The sequence below is a fragment of the Gobius niger genome (assembly GCF_951799975.1).
Source record: "Gobius niger genome assembly, chromosome: 2".
NCBI classification, from domain to species: domain Eukaryota; kingdom Metazoa; phylum Chordata; class Actinopteri; order Gobiiformes; family Gobiidae; genus Gobius; species Gobius niger.
In genome coordinates, this window is record NC_136853.1 from 19,807,128 (window position 1) to 19,823,239 (window position 16,112).

At 41.4% G+C, this 16,112-nt stretch overlaps 1 protein-coding gene across 1 annotated transcript in view; it reads right to left on the minus strand.

Annotated features, from left to right (window-relative positions):
- The window catches only part of astn2 (astrotactin 2), a 294,590-nt gene that overhangs the window by 129,708 nt on the left and 148,770 nt on the right, over positions 1 to 16,112 (minus strand). Inside the window, exons 5-7 of the mRNA XM_079580868.1 lie at positions 14,263 to 14,367; positions 10,504 to 10,650; positions 1,352 to 1,519 (exon numbers count right to left, since the gene is read on the minus strand). Of these exons, the coding sequence (XP_079436994.1) occupies positions 1,352 to 1,519; positions 10,504 to 10,650; positions 14,263 to 14,367 (420 nt within the window). The remainder of the gene's footprint in view (positions 1 to 1,351; positions 1,520 to 10,503; positions 10,651 to 14,262; positions 14,368 to 16,112) is intronic.

Here is a 16,112-nt window from a genome sequence, read left to right on the forward strand (position 1 = left end):
TGGCCCCATAGGAGGAGAGGAGGAGAGGCTAAATGCTAACAACATGCTTGGTGTTTTTGCGTGACAGAGCGCACGCACAAAGACCAGACAGGTACGCATCAACTCGTCTAAGCTCAGGTAAAGAACATCTCAGCATGGAAAAACGGTGGCCTGTTCCTTTATACTATAATATACTGTACCTGAAAACATGTAACCATCAAGAAAGCCATTAAGGAAGTTAAGAGACTGTCAGTGTTTGTCACATTAAGCATTAAATGAAAATGCTGAATGTACATAGTTAAATCATTTTCATAACCAACTGGAAAATAGATGTACTGATCTTGAATAATACGAGCTTATACTCCCACAGACGCTCAGCTAACACATAGCTTTTTCCTAATCATCGTCATTGAGTGTCTGACACCCTAATACATAATGCATTAGACCACAGCATGCCCTTGACCAGTGAGATGCAAATTTCACGTACATTACAGATGTAATCCATTATAATGAGCTTAGACTTTATCTACTTGGCCACAGAGTCCCCAGGGGAGTGGTGCCACTCAGGAGAAGATATACATCATCATCCAGCACTCACTGCTTTTTCTTATAATGTTTGTTAGTCAGTACAAAAGAGCCAACATTAACTGAGCCTGTTATGAAAATAACAACACACATCACAGTCTACGACACACTTGAACGATGGTGAGTGCAACAGTCCATTACTGACAGAAACCCCCTGTGTCCTGATTCATAATGGAATACATTATCATACTGTATGTGCCCTTGGGATCACTAAATTATAGTAATGTTCTGTATGTTATACAAATTGTTAGAATCTCTCAACTGGTCGCCTGAAAAGTCTCTAGGTGCTAAATTGCGAGTAATACAAAACATTAGCAAGTGCTATTTTGTGGTTGTGTTGCACCTGATGTACCATTAGAAGTGTGCATGTTATTAGTACCGCAAATCTGATTTGCAAACAAGCTTCCTGCGTGAGCATGACTGCTACTGCAGTCGTTATTACTTTAATAAAAAAAAGTACAATTATAACAATAGTGATAAAAAAAATATTACTCAAAATAAAAAGTAGATCTAAAACAGTCTTCTTATCCAAATCTTAGGCTTTAAAGAAATGGCCTATTGCCTGTGATTTGTGTTTGTTGCCTTCACATATTTAATCAGGCGCAGGTAAAATAAAACAAACCATGCACTGGTTCGTGGGGTGCCACGGATAGGTGGAAAAGCGCTATATAAGTTGAGATCATTTACCATAACCGCTGAACATTTTACAGTAACAGATTTCCCGATTCATTTTTGTTGTGCCAATAATCCCTCATAAAGTAGACAGGAGCTCTGTGGCTGTCCTCACCTGTGTCTTCATCACAAAGCTGCTCACAGGGCTCAGTGGTCCTCTGGCCACAGTAATCCTGCACCCACTGAGTGGACGAGTTGGTCTGGTAGTACAGGGTCAGCTTGGCTGGATTCAGCCAGTTAGAAACATCCAGGAAGCTGCCCACGCTGACCACAAAACTACTGCCTGAAAAATGGAAAAACACACAAAAACAAAATTAGTTTTAACACACAGCAACAAAATAAACGCAAATACAATAATAAATGTCATGTCCATTGTGCATTTTACGATCTTCAATTGTTACTGGCAACCTTTAGTCATGAAAGATGTTTAAGGTACAATTAAAGCTGTATTTTCTGTAAGAACTGGACAATGGCAAGCGTGTGTTAGCTTATCAACTGCAACACTTCCACCCTGCAGCTCTTCTGCTGAAGATGCTTGGTCTCACAGAGGGTTAATGATAAGTTGCTGAAAATATAAATATGCTTGAAAATATAAATAACTGAAAATATGAGTTCCAAATGCTACCGGAGTGTGTCCTTCTCTTTTACGGTAAAACGTTAAAGGCAAGGATTTAAAAAAAAAAAGTTTCATTATGTGCATTGGTTTACAGCTTTGAATCGCTCAGACATCATTGTATTTAACCGTTCTCACTGTGCTTTTAATCCACCCTTGACTAAATCTAAATAAGGAAATGAAGACATAAAATGTGTCTATTGATGGGAATTTACTGTGTAATTGGAGTAGAGGGGCTAAAAGGGTTTCACAGGCCAATCAGTAAGCGCTGTGCTCATTGATGCCGACTTACCTCCTTTTCTCTCAGCTCCCAGACCAATCATTAAACTGTGATCACGGAACAAGATTATCCCTAATTGATGCCAATGACTTTTAGTTCCAAAGTAAGCAGTGGGAGATTGTGCTCTGGCTCTCTGGTGGACACAAAGCTTTTATACAGCTGCATATATTAGCTTACACTGTGTTTGCACTGATAGATGGCCAGCTTCTGAATACACCGGAAAGCCGCGTTTGAAAAAGTTTAAACCGTGAATTACGGGGGCATGCCTTAACTCTCATGCTCTCAGACTTTGAGTCTATAAACAAACTCAGAAAAACACATCATGAACTTCAACATCATGGCCTCCAGCCTGAAATAAAAGATCCATCGTTCATCTCTAGCTACAAAAAATGGATACAGTTGCGAGCGATTTTCATTATACAGTGTATTCTCAACAGGTCAGTAAACATACACATTACAGATGATAGTTACATCAAAGGAAAAGGCTGAGATCTGAACTGGTAGTCTCACTCTTGTGCTCTGTGTAGCTGGAGGTGGAGTTGTCTTTCCTTAAGAAGCAGCAACACCAGATTTTTATATGTTTGGCTTTATACATTGCATTTTTTCCCCCCAACAAATGATAGATAATGCCAAACCTCAGCGCGCTAGAAACCCACCGCCATCGTAAATTTCACTGACTTAATGACTAAAAATGCTCAGACGGAGAAATATCCCGAATTCTCCAGATTGCCATCACATCTCACAGGCCGCTCTTCTCTCTTTCAAAACAGGGCATAACAAGACCATTTAGAGCAGCCCTACAGTGGTGGGAGCACATCTGCCAGTCGGCCTCATTTGGAGAGGAAGCAGGGAGACCGTAATGGCCCCGGCTCTCACAGTGAAAAGCCAATTGTTAGATTTCGCCGTAGACCTGTGAAGAATTCCCTCCACAGCAGTCAGAACATTGCTCATCGCTGGTAATTTTGTTGTGCATATTGTGACTTGTGCACACACATTACTCTGGGAGAAAGTAATTTTGTTGGATTAATCCCCTTTTGACTGTTAGGGAGCCCTAGTAATGGAGTGTATGTTAGGAAGAGAAGGCCTCTGTATTCTCCATCTGAGAGAAACAGGGCCTTTTACGCAAATGAGAATTATTTCCTTCAGTAAAAGTGGTGACTGTCCTTAGAATGCCAAATAGATGTTTCTGACAGCATCATCAAACACTCATTAAATACAAACTAGGCTGGGACGATACACTTTTGTCACAAACCGATACATATTTTGCGATACTCAAGGGCCGATCTGATCCGCATTGTGATACAGTAAATACGTATGATAAGTAAAATGTGTAAAAAGAAAACAGTCATGTGTCCAAAGTTGATGAACCAAATGCCATTTAAAGAGAGAGTTGAAAAGTGCATTAACACAAAATGTAACAAAGGGCTGTTATTGAAAAAGGAGTGCATGATAAATATGCCTCCAAACACAAGTATTGAAAATACTGTGATATCTAATTCAACCTGAAGAGACTCACAAAGACAGACTGCGTTAGAGAGGTTTTATTCAACATGAAAGGTGATTGGGGCTCGGACCCCGGCGGAAGATCGCATTAACGATATGGAATACATGGCATCGATGGATGATCTTCCCCCGGAGCCCGGACACTGGTGGTGATAGGACGAGACCCGGGACTACCCGATACTGTTCTTCTTTTAAAATAGTTTGAGCTTAAAGGGATATTTCAGGATTTTTGACACAGGGCCTCATTTCCTAGTTATCCAGAGTGTTGCTGATTTCTAGAGATTTTTTTTTTTTTTGTAATTCATGCAATTCTTATATTTGAAGAGTTAATTGGCGCTAGGCTAGTGCATGTCTATGGTATCAGCTAGCCTGCAGTCTGACACACTCCACAGTGCACCTGAGGCAAATCACTTATAACACCAGACTAACCATATAAATGTCTGTATCGATGGAATAATTTTTGGAATATAACTGACCTTGCATCACATGAATGATCGCATTTTCTAGCAGATCACTCCGCTGCTGCTCAAATATATAAGTTATTTTAAATGCAAAATGGTTCAAATTATTCTGTCGACACAGACATGTATATGGTTAGTCTGGTGTTATAAGTGATTTGCCTCAGGTGCACTGTGGAGCGGGTCAGACTGTTTTTAATGCAGGCTAGCTGATACCATAGACATGCACTAGCCTTGCACTAGCCTAGCGCCACGTAAAAAATATCTCCAGAAATCAGCAACACTCTGGATAACTAGGAAATGAGGCCCTACGTCAAAAATCCTGAAATATCCCTTTAACTCTTTAGAACACGGTCTAAAGCTTGATCGAAAGATGGCTTTGCGTCTGCTTAAAGTAAACAAAACTAGTAATTAAAGTAGTAAACAAACTTCGAATAATGCGTCATCATCTTGCCGTCCCTCCTCGTTCTGTGATTGGTTCCCAAATCCATGCAAAGATTTCGGCCATGGTCCCCACAGCAGCATGGGTGTTCCCAGGCTAACTTTTTACTGTAATAAATGAATATGTTTTTTATGTTGATGTTTTATAGATTATTTTTTCATTCTAATTTCTTGTAATTGTATTTAACTGTGAAGCACACTGAATTGCCTTGTGTATAATTGGGCTCTACAAATAAGCTTGCCTTTGCCTTCACCCTTCCCTTACAGAGTGTAGCATCACACAAGACATCCAAGCCTCCTGGTGCATTAAGAAGTTGTACTCAATCTTAATATTGCGTTCAGGGTTTGCTGTTGTGTTTATGAGGCATCCTCTGGTTGTCCCGCATGTCAGCGAGACCCCTCATCAAATTAACAAAGCTTGCCTCATAAAGACTTCAAAATACAAAACAAGCACTGAGGCCATCTCATCATAGCATTAACATCCTGCATTTTTGAAGCTCATTGTTGCCGTCTACACGCCAGTTAAAGCTGTGATTGTCCTCATAGTAGCTACTGTATATGAAGCTTGCCGGTTAGGATTTGCGGATTTTGTCTGTTGGATGTGTTTTTGTTTGCAGAGACTGGCTGCCTGCTGCTGAACTGCCTGCCAGACTGCCAGGTTAAGCCGCCTTTTGTCACATCTGCTCTGCTTCAGGTGTCCGGGCACCTCCTCACCACCATCCGGCACGTACACCGAGTCACGCCAGTTTTTGAGGCGAGAATGATGAAAACAGGAAAAAGCCCGATACAATTTCACACTGGGTTTTGCACGGTTTCAGACACTTACACAACAGAACAAGCACATTGAACTTGACACGATGCATCTCGAAGTCTGAACACAAAACCGGTACAACATTATTTAAAATAATTTTGCAAAGACAAAGCTGCACCTGTTCATTTTCTGATCAGAAATAATGTATTTCTTGGCATATTTGGGACTGGTCACCTATAACCATTGACCATATTCTGACATAGAACCCAAACTTGAACATGTGAAGGTTTTATTTTTTTTCAACTTGTGCTTGTTGACCAATAGGTTAAGCACAGGATGATGTACAGTACCATTTTAATTGCTGCTGGTGAAAGTGGAGTGAGTTTGACAATTAACACTCGATTCACGGTACTTTAGCTAAATCCTCAGATTTCCTCCTTACACTTCGCCATAGACCATAAAAAGGGAGTTGTGTATTTCTCTGCCACCTTGCACAGCAAATTGTGGACGCGTGGGTGGACTAAAAATGAGGCCCTGATGGCAAGTGCCCCTGATGGAGGGATACGTGAGTGCACAGCTTTTAGAGGTATAGCGATCATTAGTTAAATTGCATCCGCTCTTTAAGCCCTCTTTCTAGACTAAACTCTAGAAACACTAGTCTATTATGTCTCCAATGCTACATTTGCAGCAACTATCCATCTCGGTGAGAATCTTCCCTTAACATTGAGATGACAGGTTTAAAGCAACAACAAAACTGTTGATTTAAAGTTCTTAGACCTTGTTGGGAAGAGTTCACTATAACTTAGAGTAATTTTACCGTCTGATAATTTTGTTTCTCAAACATAAACAGGAAAACCTATATATTTGTCAAGTATATTTAAACATATTTTTGCATGATACACACTGATTATTGCTTTGTAAAGATTAAAGAATAAAATGAATCAATATTTTTTGAATACATCCTACAATCAACAAATATAGAACATCTTGGGTGATGGCAGATTTGTCAGCAGTGGGAAGGTTCAAAATACAATCAGTTTTTCCCATTTGCGATAAATCAAATTTTCCCTAAGCCTTCCACTGTGGGGGCTGACTACTCACTCTATTTTTGCTCCAGTCAATGATTTATTGACGTACCAGCTTCCAACTTTATCAGTTTTGTAGAGGTGGCTGATGACATTGAATTCCATGGAAATTGAAAACCACAAATTGTACTTCTCAGGGGTGGAGGCTTTTACTCCCTGTATGCGGCGTTGTGCTGTGACAAGACACCACAAACCATCGTACCTGATTACAAAGACTCTAAAAGGAACACCAAAACAGCACTGAGGTACCTGAGCCTCACGGACAAATCCTGCTGCTCTTGATATCGCTATGCATTTAGAACGCCATTGTAAAGGATGAATAACAACTGCTTTCTGGTTGCACAACATTGATAAATCCAAACAAGAACCAAGATGACAGAGGATCATTCATGCGTTCATCTCCAAACTTGAGGTTAATCCTGTTCAGAGAAGGAGTTGGCTCATCATTAGCTCCCTGTGCTCCCTGTGCTCCCTGCTTTGTCTCATGTACAGGACAGGCTCTTGTCTTCTTAGTAAACATAATCAAACCCTAGAGCTTGGATCAGATGTTTTCAGGGCGGAGCACTTAAAAAAAAAAAAAAAAAGGAGACTGAATTGTCACACCGCAACTCTAAAATGAATCTCACTTTCTGTGTTTTTTGGACATGTACAAATCTCTGGATTTTCCAGAAGCATTTATCAAAGGTCCGCTTCTGTGTTGTTGACAAAAAAAAAAGTATTTCTTTGACTACATTTTCCATGCTGCTTTTTGGACCAGTTTTTTTTTTTGGGGGGGGGGGGCTAAAACAAATTACTTCTTTAATTCAAGGTTTTGTAATTAATCTCAGGTTAAAAGGGACAATACAGAGTTTAAAAATGTCAAAATTTTATATTTTCCTACATGTTCCAACAATGTCCTGAAGTGTAGAATGAGCCCAGACCTGTTCACCACAACTGCCTCTAAAATCCTGCACTGTCACTGTCAAAAAGGTGTTTATTCGGGTCCGAAGTGCCGTCATGCACAAGCTTAATATAGAAGCTGCAGTTACACGTATGACCTGAGGTGGCAGTAGTGAGTATAAAATGGCTAACTTGCATCTAGCCCCTTTAAGAGGCCTTTAAGTGGGTGTGATCCTCAACAAAACAAGACAAAACAATCCTCCTTCCAGTCCCACATCAATAGCATCTCCCGGCCTGCATATTTCCACCAGAAACTGCAGCTCCTCCAAAGCTCCGCAGCTCGAATCATCACTCGGACCCCCTACCTCTCATCACATCACCCCCATCCTACAACAACTCCACTGGCTTCCCATAAAACAAAGAATCAACCTCAAAATACTCCTCATCACATTCAAAGCACTTCATAACCTGGCCCCTCCGTACATATCTGACCTCCTCCACATCGCACATGCCGCTCCTTCTCCACTCTCGAACTCTCTGTCCCATACTCGTCACCATGGGGCACAGAGCTTTCAGCCGCTCCGCCCCCCAGCTCTGGAACTCTCTCCCCTCCAACCTCCGTACCATAGACTCCCTGTCGCTCTTCAAATCCAAACTTAAAACTCACCTGTTCAGACTGTCCTACACCACCTAGCTACACGCTCGCGTACTGGTGAGTGTGTCAGAGTGGAAAGACTCTGTCGGAACTATCAATATTAGCAGCCACTGTAGATCAGACACCGCAATGTACTTATTTTTGTTTATTTATTTGGTCAGGACAGTGCGGAAACATACACGAATGTAAACACCCCACACCGGATTGTAGCCTCGGGCTGATTTCCATCCGTCGTCCCTCCACCCCCCCTACCCTCGATTTACATATGACCAGTACAGAAACAGGCTGGTTGTACTAAGCAGTGGTGTCAATAGCAACAGTGGTCAAAAAATGGTCATAGCTTATGTTTACGATTAATGTCTTTGTAAGTAAAACTATACTTAATGCTACGGGCCTGGGGGGGTGAACATGTGCTTTTGTTTTGGTCACAATTACGGCCGAGCGAGTGCCGATCTGGGCCACAGCGGGACCGGCAAAGGCTACATCTGTTTCTCTTGAGACACGGACATTGTTTAGCTCACGATGGGCTTGATAAAGTTTTTAGTTTGACCTGTGAGAGCCTATAATGCTCAAGGAAGAACACAGGGCAGCGCGATGTGAACGAGCCCTCAGTGCTGCTTGTAACAAAGACGCCTCAGTCGACCCACTTCTCTTTTTTATACCATGGTCTGGGTGAATGCTCGATTCTGATTGGCTGGTGGGTGCTAACAAGCGTGCATTATTTTCGTATAACCGAACACGTAGTCCGGTAGTTAAATCACTGGGATATCACTCCGCTGTGGGCATCGCCATAGCAACGCGTGACACAGCTGAATCAGATAAACGCGTAATTAGTGACTGACAGGAACGTATGAGATGGATTTTGTGGTTAATTTCAACGTTTTTGGCCAAAACAAAACGTTTGATAAATGGGAAGTAGAGGAGAGTGAGCAGCTAGGTTAGCCTACTGTTAATAAAATATGAGCTTTCCATTTCTATTGAAAACGGTTAAGGCACTATTCATAATTTTCAGGCGTACAATGATCCCAGCATTTAAGCATATTTGGCTGGATTAGTAAAGTCAAACATAAAGTTTCAGTTCGTGGGGCCCAGGTGTGAGCGACTCCACCGCAGCTGTTTCCATAAACAGTTGAGCTCGTTGAGCTAGCTAGCTAGCTTCAGATTGAACAGCGTAAAAGTGAAATAACTCCTGCCCACGAGTGCCGCATATCAGTGTTTACTTCCACGGAAAAGTGCCGGGTTAGGCCTGTTGTGTTGTGATTCTGGCGATGCAGCTGCATGTTGTTTCGTTGAGCCTGACTGAGATCCTCGTAATAGCTGCGGAGAATGACTCGCTCTGAGACGAGCCTTCAGTGACCGGTTAATAACCCACATAAAATAGTCCCGGTGGTCTGGCATATTTAGTGAGTTTAGTCAATGAAAAAAACATTTATTATAAATGTTGCGTTTGTGGGACCCGGGTATAAGCGGATTAAACAACTTGGAGCCGTGCTCCACTCCGCTGCGCTCCGCACTCCGCTGCGCTCCGCACTCCGCTGCGCTCCGCACTCCGCTGCGCTCCGCACTCCGCCTTGTTCTCGACGCCGCGTCGTGCATTATAACCGTCTAATGCACGGCTCCTCGTTGTTTAATCCTTACATAAGCGACGCCTTCTCGCAAGGGGTGCAGGCACATAGCACAACAGTAGCGCTACTCAGAAGATAACCATTGACTTAGAGTTTGTGCAGTCCTTGCACCAGGCACCAGATCTGGCCCTAGGTGTGTAAAGGTACACTAAAATACATTTAAGGTTGGTTAAACTATTTGAAGGGCATGTTTTGGTATTTTTTTGGTACAAAAAAAATCCCAAACAAAAATCCAGAAAATTAACATGCAAAATGCATTTAAGCCTTTTAATAATCATTTATTATTTATAATACATTTATCTGTATAATTAGATTATTTCTTTAATCAACTTTCAAACCCTCTTAATTAAAAGTATAAAACCACAGTTTTGCTCAGTGACTCACAACAGAACAAACCGTGGATCGATGGGAGCGATGTCAGGTAAAGTGCAATCAGGGACCAACATCAACAAAAGCACGTGGAAGAAGCGGGGTGTAACAGACGCAGCTGAAGTTTACCTGGAGCTCCTGGGACGACGACAGGCCCGGCCCGTGCATGACTGGAATATTGATGAGTGCTTTTCCACAGACGAGGAATCAGAAGCGAGACTCAGGGCGAAAATTTGACTGAAAGAAGAGCTCATGTCGGCTCCTGTTCCGCCCAGCGCCGGTAAGTCCAAACTTCAACCTATACGCTCGCATTTTGAAGTGTTTGGTAGAAAACTGCCACCACTCCAACAGCAGTGGCAATAAATACTCACTCAATAACGTCTGTGTGAAACATTTGGCTCATACTGTAAGTGAACCGAACTAAACGCGCTGTACCGAAACAGTTCCATGCTCCACATGAACCGTTACCACTATTCACCAGACCTCTGACGGGTGAGGAGGTATTTAGATACTTTTAAGTGCATGAAAAGTTTGATACTGCTGAAAATACTGCTAACCAGATGAGGGTGAAACACTGTTCCAAGGTCTAATAAATATGCTGTACTTACCATCTGCGACAAAGTGCTCCGGCACATGCAAGGTGACTTTGACGGTGAGGGGGCACGAGTCCTGCGTGGCGTACACAATGGCACTGACACAAGTGCTGATGGTGATCAAAGTCAAGGTCACCTTATTCAGAGGGCTGTGGGGGGGTCCTGTGCACACAGACAAAAGGCAGGGGTAATCCAACCAGTGAACCTGTTATTCCTAATCACAGAAGTTACGGCTCATGAATGGATCCTAATCTATGGGATCCATTCATTTCCAAGAGCCAGCCAAAATACTTTAAAGAAGTAATTTCTGATATGAAATATGACAAAATATGTCCACCTTAATGCTGAGAGGTAAATATTTACTCGTGGGAATGTGTTTTATCCTTTGAAATAAAAACTTGGTCCACAAACAAAACTGGTTACAACAACTCAGACAAATATTTTTATGAAGAAACAGCGAACAGGCCGGTCGTTTTTTGTCCATTAAAAGAATTAGAGAGTAAAAACAGAGCCTCGGGAAAGAGCAGACAAACTCACTGGTTGCTATTCAGTTACAAATCTTTAATAAGCAGACTCTATACCTCAGCTCACTGTTAAACATTTAGAAACCCAGCCGTACACTGCACTCCAGTAGTTGCATAAACCTCTCTGTTCCCAAAGTCCACACATCCTTCGGTCAATATTCATTCCAATTCTCTGCTTTGACTGGAATTATTTACTGCTAACTCTAAAACTCACGTAAAAATCATCATTTCTGAAATACTCCAAGATCAATGCATATTTTGTTAAATGTTATTACTAATTCTATGCACAGAATGTGTGAATGCTATTAAAATGTGTTTTTATTCCTTGACCTGCAGGTCGTCACTGTAAATGAGAATTGGTTCTCAACCGACTTACCAGGTAAAAAATAAATGAAAGATGCACTTTCTGAACTAATTAAATAAAGAGGATTACAAAGGTCCAGAGAAGAGAATGCAGCTGACAGGGTTATAGATTGGCTGTTTGGGTTTGCCCTTTGGTTCTGTCAGGACCTTGCTCTTCAAACAGCGAGGTCCTGTTCAGCAAAGAACAGCATTAGTATCAGACTTCAGCTACTTAGCAAATGTGAAATGTCGATTATACTGCCAAATATTGTTATAGAGGATTTAAAGAAAATCAATCCTGGTCTATTAGTTGTCACTTTAAATGAAGGAAAGGGCTAAACACACACATTAAGGACTAAAGATTAGTAGGGCTGACCCCCTTTAGTTGCTAAGCGATGGTTAATATTAAACATAAAATCTCAGACATCCAGGATGATCGATTAAATGGACTTTGTCTCTAATTAGTCAGTTTGCATGAAGACCAGGGCTTGGTGGCATATCTTACTTAGACCTAATACTGAAAACAGAGGTATCTGAGTTTCTAATAGTTCTTAAAGGTACACTGCGTACATTTTGGACTAGACTGTTGCCGGCAAAACAAAACATGCCTCTAATGACCAGCTCAACACAGATATTGCTGTTACTGCAGTGGTTAATAAACAAATGGATTTGAATGAGGACCTAATCTGTTTAAATCTCAAATTCTGCTGCCTTTAGTCACATCTCCATGGAGACAAGCTGGAGACGTACCCACTCCTTGTAAAGTTTACAGTCATATCTTAGGGGGGGTGAGCATCATAAATTTTTGTTTGTACATTTATTATGTACTTTTCAATGAGGAAAATATCTGGCATAAGATAGATGCTTGTATTTCAATTTTATTTATTGGGTAAAATTCTACGCGGTGTGGCTTTAAATAAACAGCAGTTAGCACTTGTGCACAGCTAGAAGGTCCCGGGTTCGATCCCCGGATTCGGCCTTTCTATGGAGTTTGTATGTTCTCCCCGTTTCTGCGTAGGTTTCTTCCGGGTATTCCAGTTTTCCCTACCACTAAAAACATGTACAATAGGGATCAATGATGATGTGATATGTGCTATGGACCAACACGTCAGAAGACCCGGGAGATTTCTGAGGCCATGGATGATGATCGAACAGGAAAACAAGCACTTTTAGCATATTGATGTATGAGGACAGTGGTAGAAAACAGAATGCCAGTGGGTGTTTGCAGGAATCCTGACTGAATGGTGAATTCAATCTGTCTGTATGTAAATGTGCTTCTATATTTTAAAATGAGTTAGTTATAGCGTGAGCTCCTGTGAGTTTGTGCACTCTTATTTATTTTTGTGCTGCGCTTATAAATAACTTGTCAAATAGTTTTCAGAATTTTCGTCAGTGCCATGTCACAACCCCTTTTAGGCAACTAAAAACTGCTCATGGCATATCTTTGGACAAGCAAGGATGTCTTTGGTACAACGAAATGTTTCATGCAACTCAGTGAAAAATGCTGTACAATAGGGTGAGCGTCACAGATTGCTTAGTGTGCAGGGCCAACAGAAAAATAAGGAGTTTGATAATCAGACATCTCTGGTTGCTTATTCCCAGTGGACATATGCTGTCGGCAGCAGAAAAGCAGAGTAGATAATCCTGTTGGGATGTGGGTGGCTTAGCTGCACTTGTGATACGAGGGGCCACTCAATTATTTTAAAAGCTCACTGAGTAGACAAAGACATGAGAGCTCACGAAACTCTTTGAGGGTATACGCGCACACAAACAGAACACCCTTGGTCCCTGAGGATCCACAAAGAAACTTCAGCTCGGAGTGAAATCCTCCCATCCCAAAACATTAATATATTGATGTTGGATCCAATATCGAAAGTATCCCTCTCCACGTCTGAAAATCAATAATTTCATTAGTTGAAATATATATATATTTTTTAAATCAAATTTGTTGAATAGATTTTTAGTTTTCCTGGTCTTTTTTATGGTGGTTTCAGATCACAACTACAATCACGGTTAACACCCATCCCGAACCTCTCCAAACTATCTATCAGTGAAAGTCTGGGTAATATATTACATGTTTCTCTTTGAAGGCAGATTAGTTCATGCAATTTGCTGAGAATATGGTATTATTGATTGATCTCTTATTTTGATTTGAATGATGCACCCCCAACCAGAAGCATTGGTCCAATGACTTCTTGTACACCAGTGAAAATACTCAAATCCATCAGAGGAGACGTGGAAACACAACAGACGGACTCATTTTTGAACATTTAGAACAGACTGAAGATATGTCTTTTTTGTTTTATTTCCATTCTGATATTCTGTCAAATGGAGCGAAGGGGTAGTAGTTTTTTTTTTCTTCTTTTTTTTTTTTCATTAACCAAAATAATAAATAAAAATGATTAAAAAACGAATAAAGCTTTGTTCCAGATGTTTACATAAGTCCAGGAATATGCCCCGTTATTGCTTCCGTTTTCATATAGTGAAGTATCCTATCACATATCACCATGTGGGGAAAGAGGTGAAATCATGTTTCCAATCTAAGTTATTTGACTCATCAGCAGCAGCCCTCAGCTTACCTCAGCTCATGTATCTGCAATGCATGTCCCTGGGTATACAACAGCATATGCCATGCAGTAACACTTTAAAAGCCCATCGGGATGTCCCTGCGCTTTCCTACTTCCTGCTATGCTGACAATTCCAGAAATGTCTGCCTCATTTCACACAGCATCGAGCGGCTCTTCTCCACTCACCCGGACATTCAGTCAGCGCGGCTACAGAATAAATTTGTGATTTAGGATAATTCATTGTTTAGTGTATCTTGGTACTCTGCATGAAGTAAGAGCCTCATTATAGGCAGGCAATTGTGTAACAGCAGGTTTACTGAGGTAATGGATCACTGATTTACCTTTGCTGCGCCGGCGCCCTCTATGCTGCTCAGTGTAGAACTTCATCTGGTTGTCATCTTCTGGCTCAGATCCAGACTCTCCTTGTGGACCAAACACACCTCCAACTGCACAAGAAAAAACACAGATTACACTTAATCGTTCGTGAGTTCATTGCTTTATTCACTTGTGGCTTAGATACATGTCATGATAATACTTTATTCAAATTGATTTTAATAAAGTACCAGTATTTCTTCATTTAGTGGTTTTCCATTATACAGTAAGTGGGTTATGTATGATTTTTTCTTCCAGGTAGATTAGGGAGATTCTCTTCCCAAATGGAACACAAGTACTTCCAACACTGCTGAGGCAAAAGCAGCATGGTGTGCTAAGCAGAGCCAACTCTCATCGTCAGATCTTGAGCCAGTGTTTGGGTCCAGGATTTTGAAGAAGATTTAGCCCCTTTAGCACATGTTAATGCACCACTTGCTGTTAATAACAAGAATACAGCCTAAATCGAGGTAAAATACTCCACAGATAAAGATGCAGGAGTCTGACAAACACTGATAGCTGGCAAACCTCGTATTAGTCAGATAAGATACGTTCAATTTGACGAGGTAATTATGTCAACAAATGAAACACTAAAACATGGTACACATTCATAAACATTTGCGCCGTACGTGCATTAGACCTCCTTGGTTACTGAGTAATGTAAGGAAAGGAAATCAATGTGTCCGAGAGTATAGTCAAGAGTAAAAAAAAGCTTTAATATTTTAGGCAACTTTATTTATACAGGACATTTTGTACACTCAATGCGCCTTTACAGTAATAACACTGATTAGCATGTGATAATACCTTGAGATCTCGATAATGATTAGATAAAATGTCAAAATCCATATTCATTATTGTTTATCTAAGAAAAAGAAAAATGAAAATTGATTGGAGCTACAGGGAAGGCTATAGTGTTCCCAAAATGCAAAGACAATAGTTCAGAAGCGAAGGGAGAACTCCAGGTGGCAAAGACAGACTATAGGATGGGTATAGGAATGACTATATTGTATGTAAGTAAGTGCTTTATTGGTCATTGTACAAGCGTGCAACAAAATAGTGTTCAGGTATCAGTCCTGAGCTGCACTGCCACTGTGGGTCAACCTGACCAGTAGGTTTTGGAGGTAGAGGAAACTGCAGCACTCAGAGGAAACCTGGCTGCCTTCAGTGCTACACTGATCCTCTGGAACGGTGCAGCGCCTCATGGATTTGTCCCTGTTTCAGAGCGTGGCGTCCTGCACTGGTCAGCTCCACCTCCTCTTTCCTCTTCCTCCTGCGCAGCACCCTCTACTGCATAGTTTTTCACCATCTTCTGGGAAGAGCTTAGCAGTTAATCAGTTTTATTCTCTAGTGAACGTCCATTAGCCAGAACAATAGAAGGCCTGTGTGGTTTAGCTGTGAGTCTCGCCCGGATACCTCCTTGTTTGTCCTTTCCTTGTTTCCTGTAGCTCCTCTTGTGACGCCTCCACTGTGCTGCAGGTGTGGGGGCTCTTGGTGCCTCTTCAATGTCTCAGAAGAACAAATGTGTAGGTCCCAAATGGGTTTAGCTGACAAGCTAGCTTTTTACTTTAAAAAAGCTGCTTTCTTCAGGACCAATATGGACTCTCTGCAGTGAAAAAATCCACCGATCCCCACAAAAACACAGCAAAGACGTACAAAAGCATCCAGTAAAACAATGTGGAACAGAAACCACCACTGCAGTTCACAGAAAAAGGTAATAGTTGCAGCTGTACCAAGAGAGAGAGAGGGAGGTTGCTGCCTGATTACACGTCGCCATGACGCCACATATTAGAGGCACAGCTGACATCCAATTTTGTGCTCATGC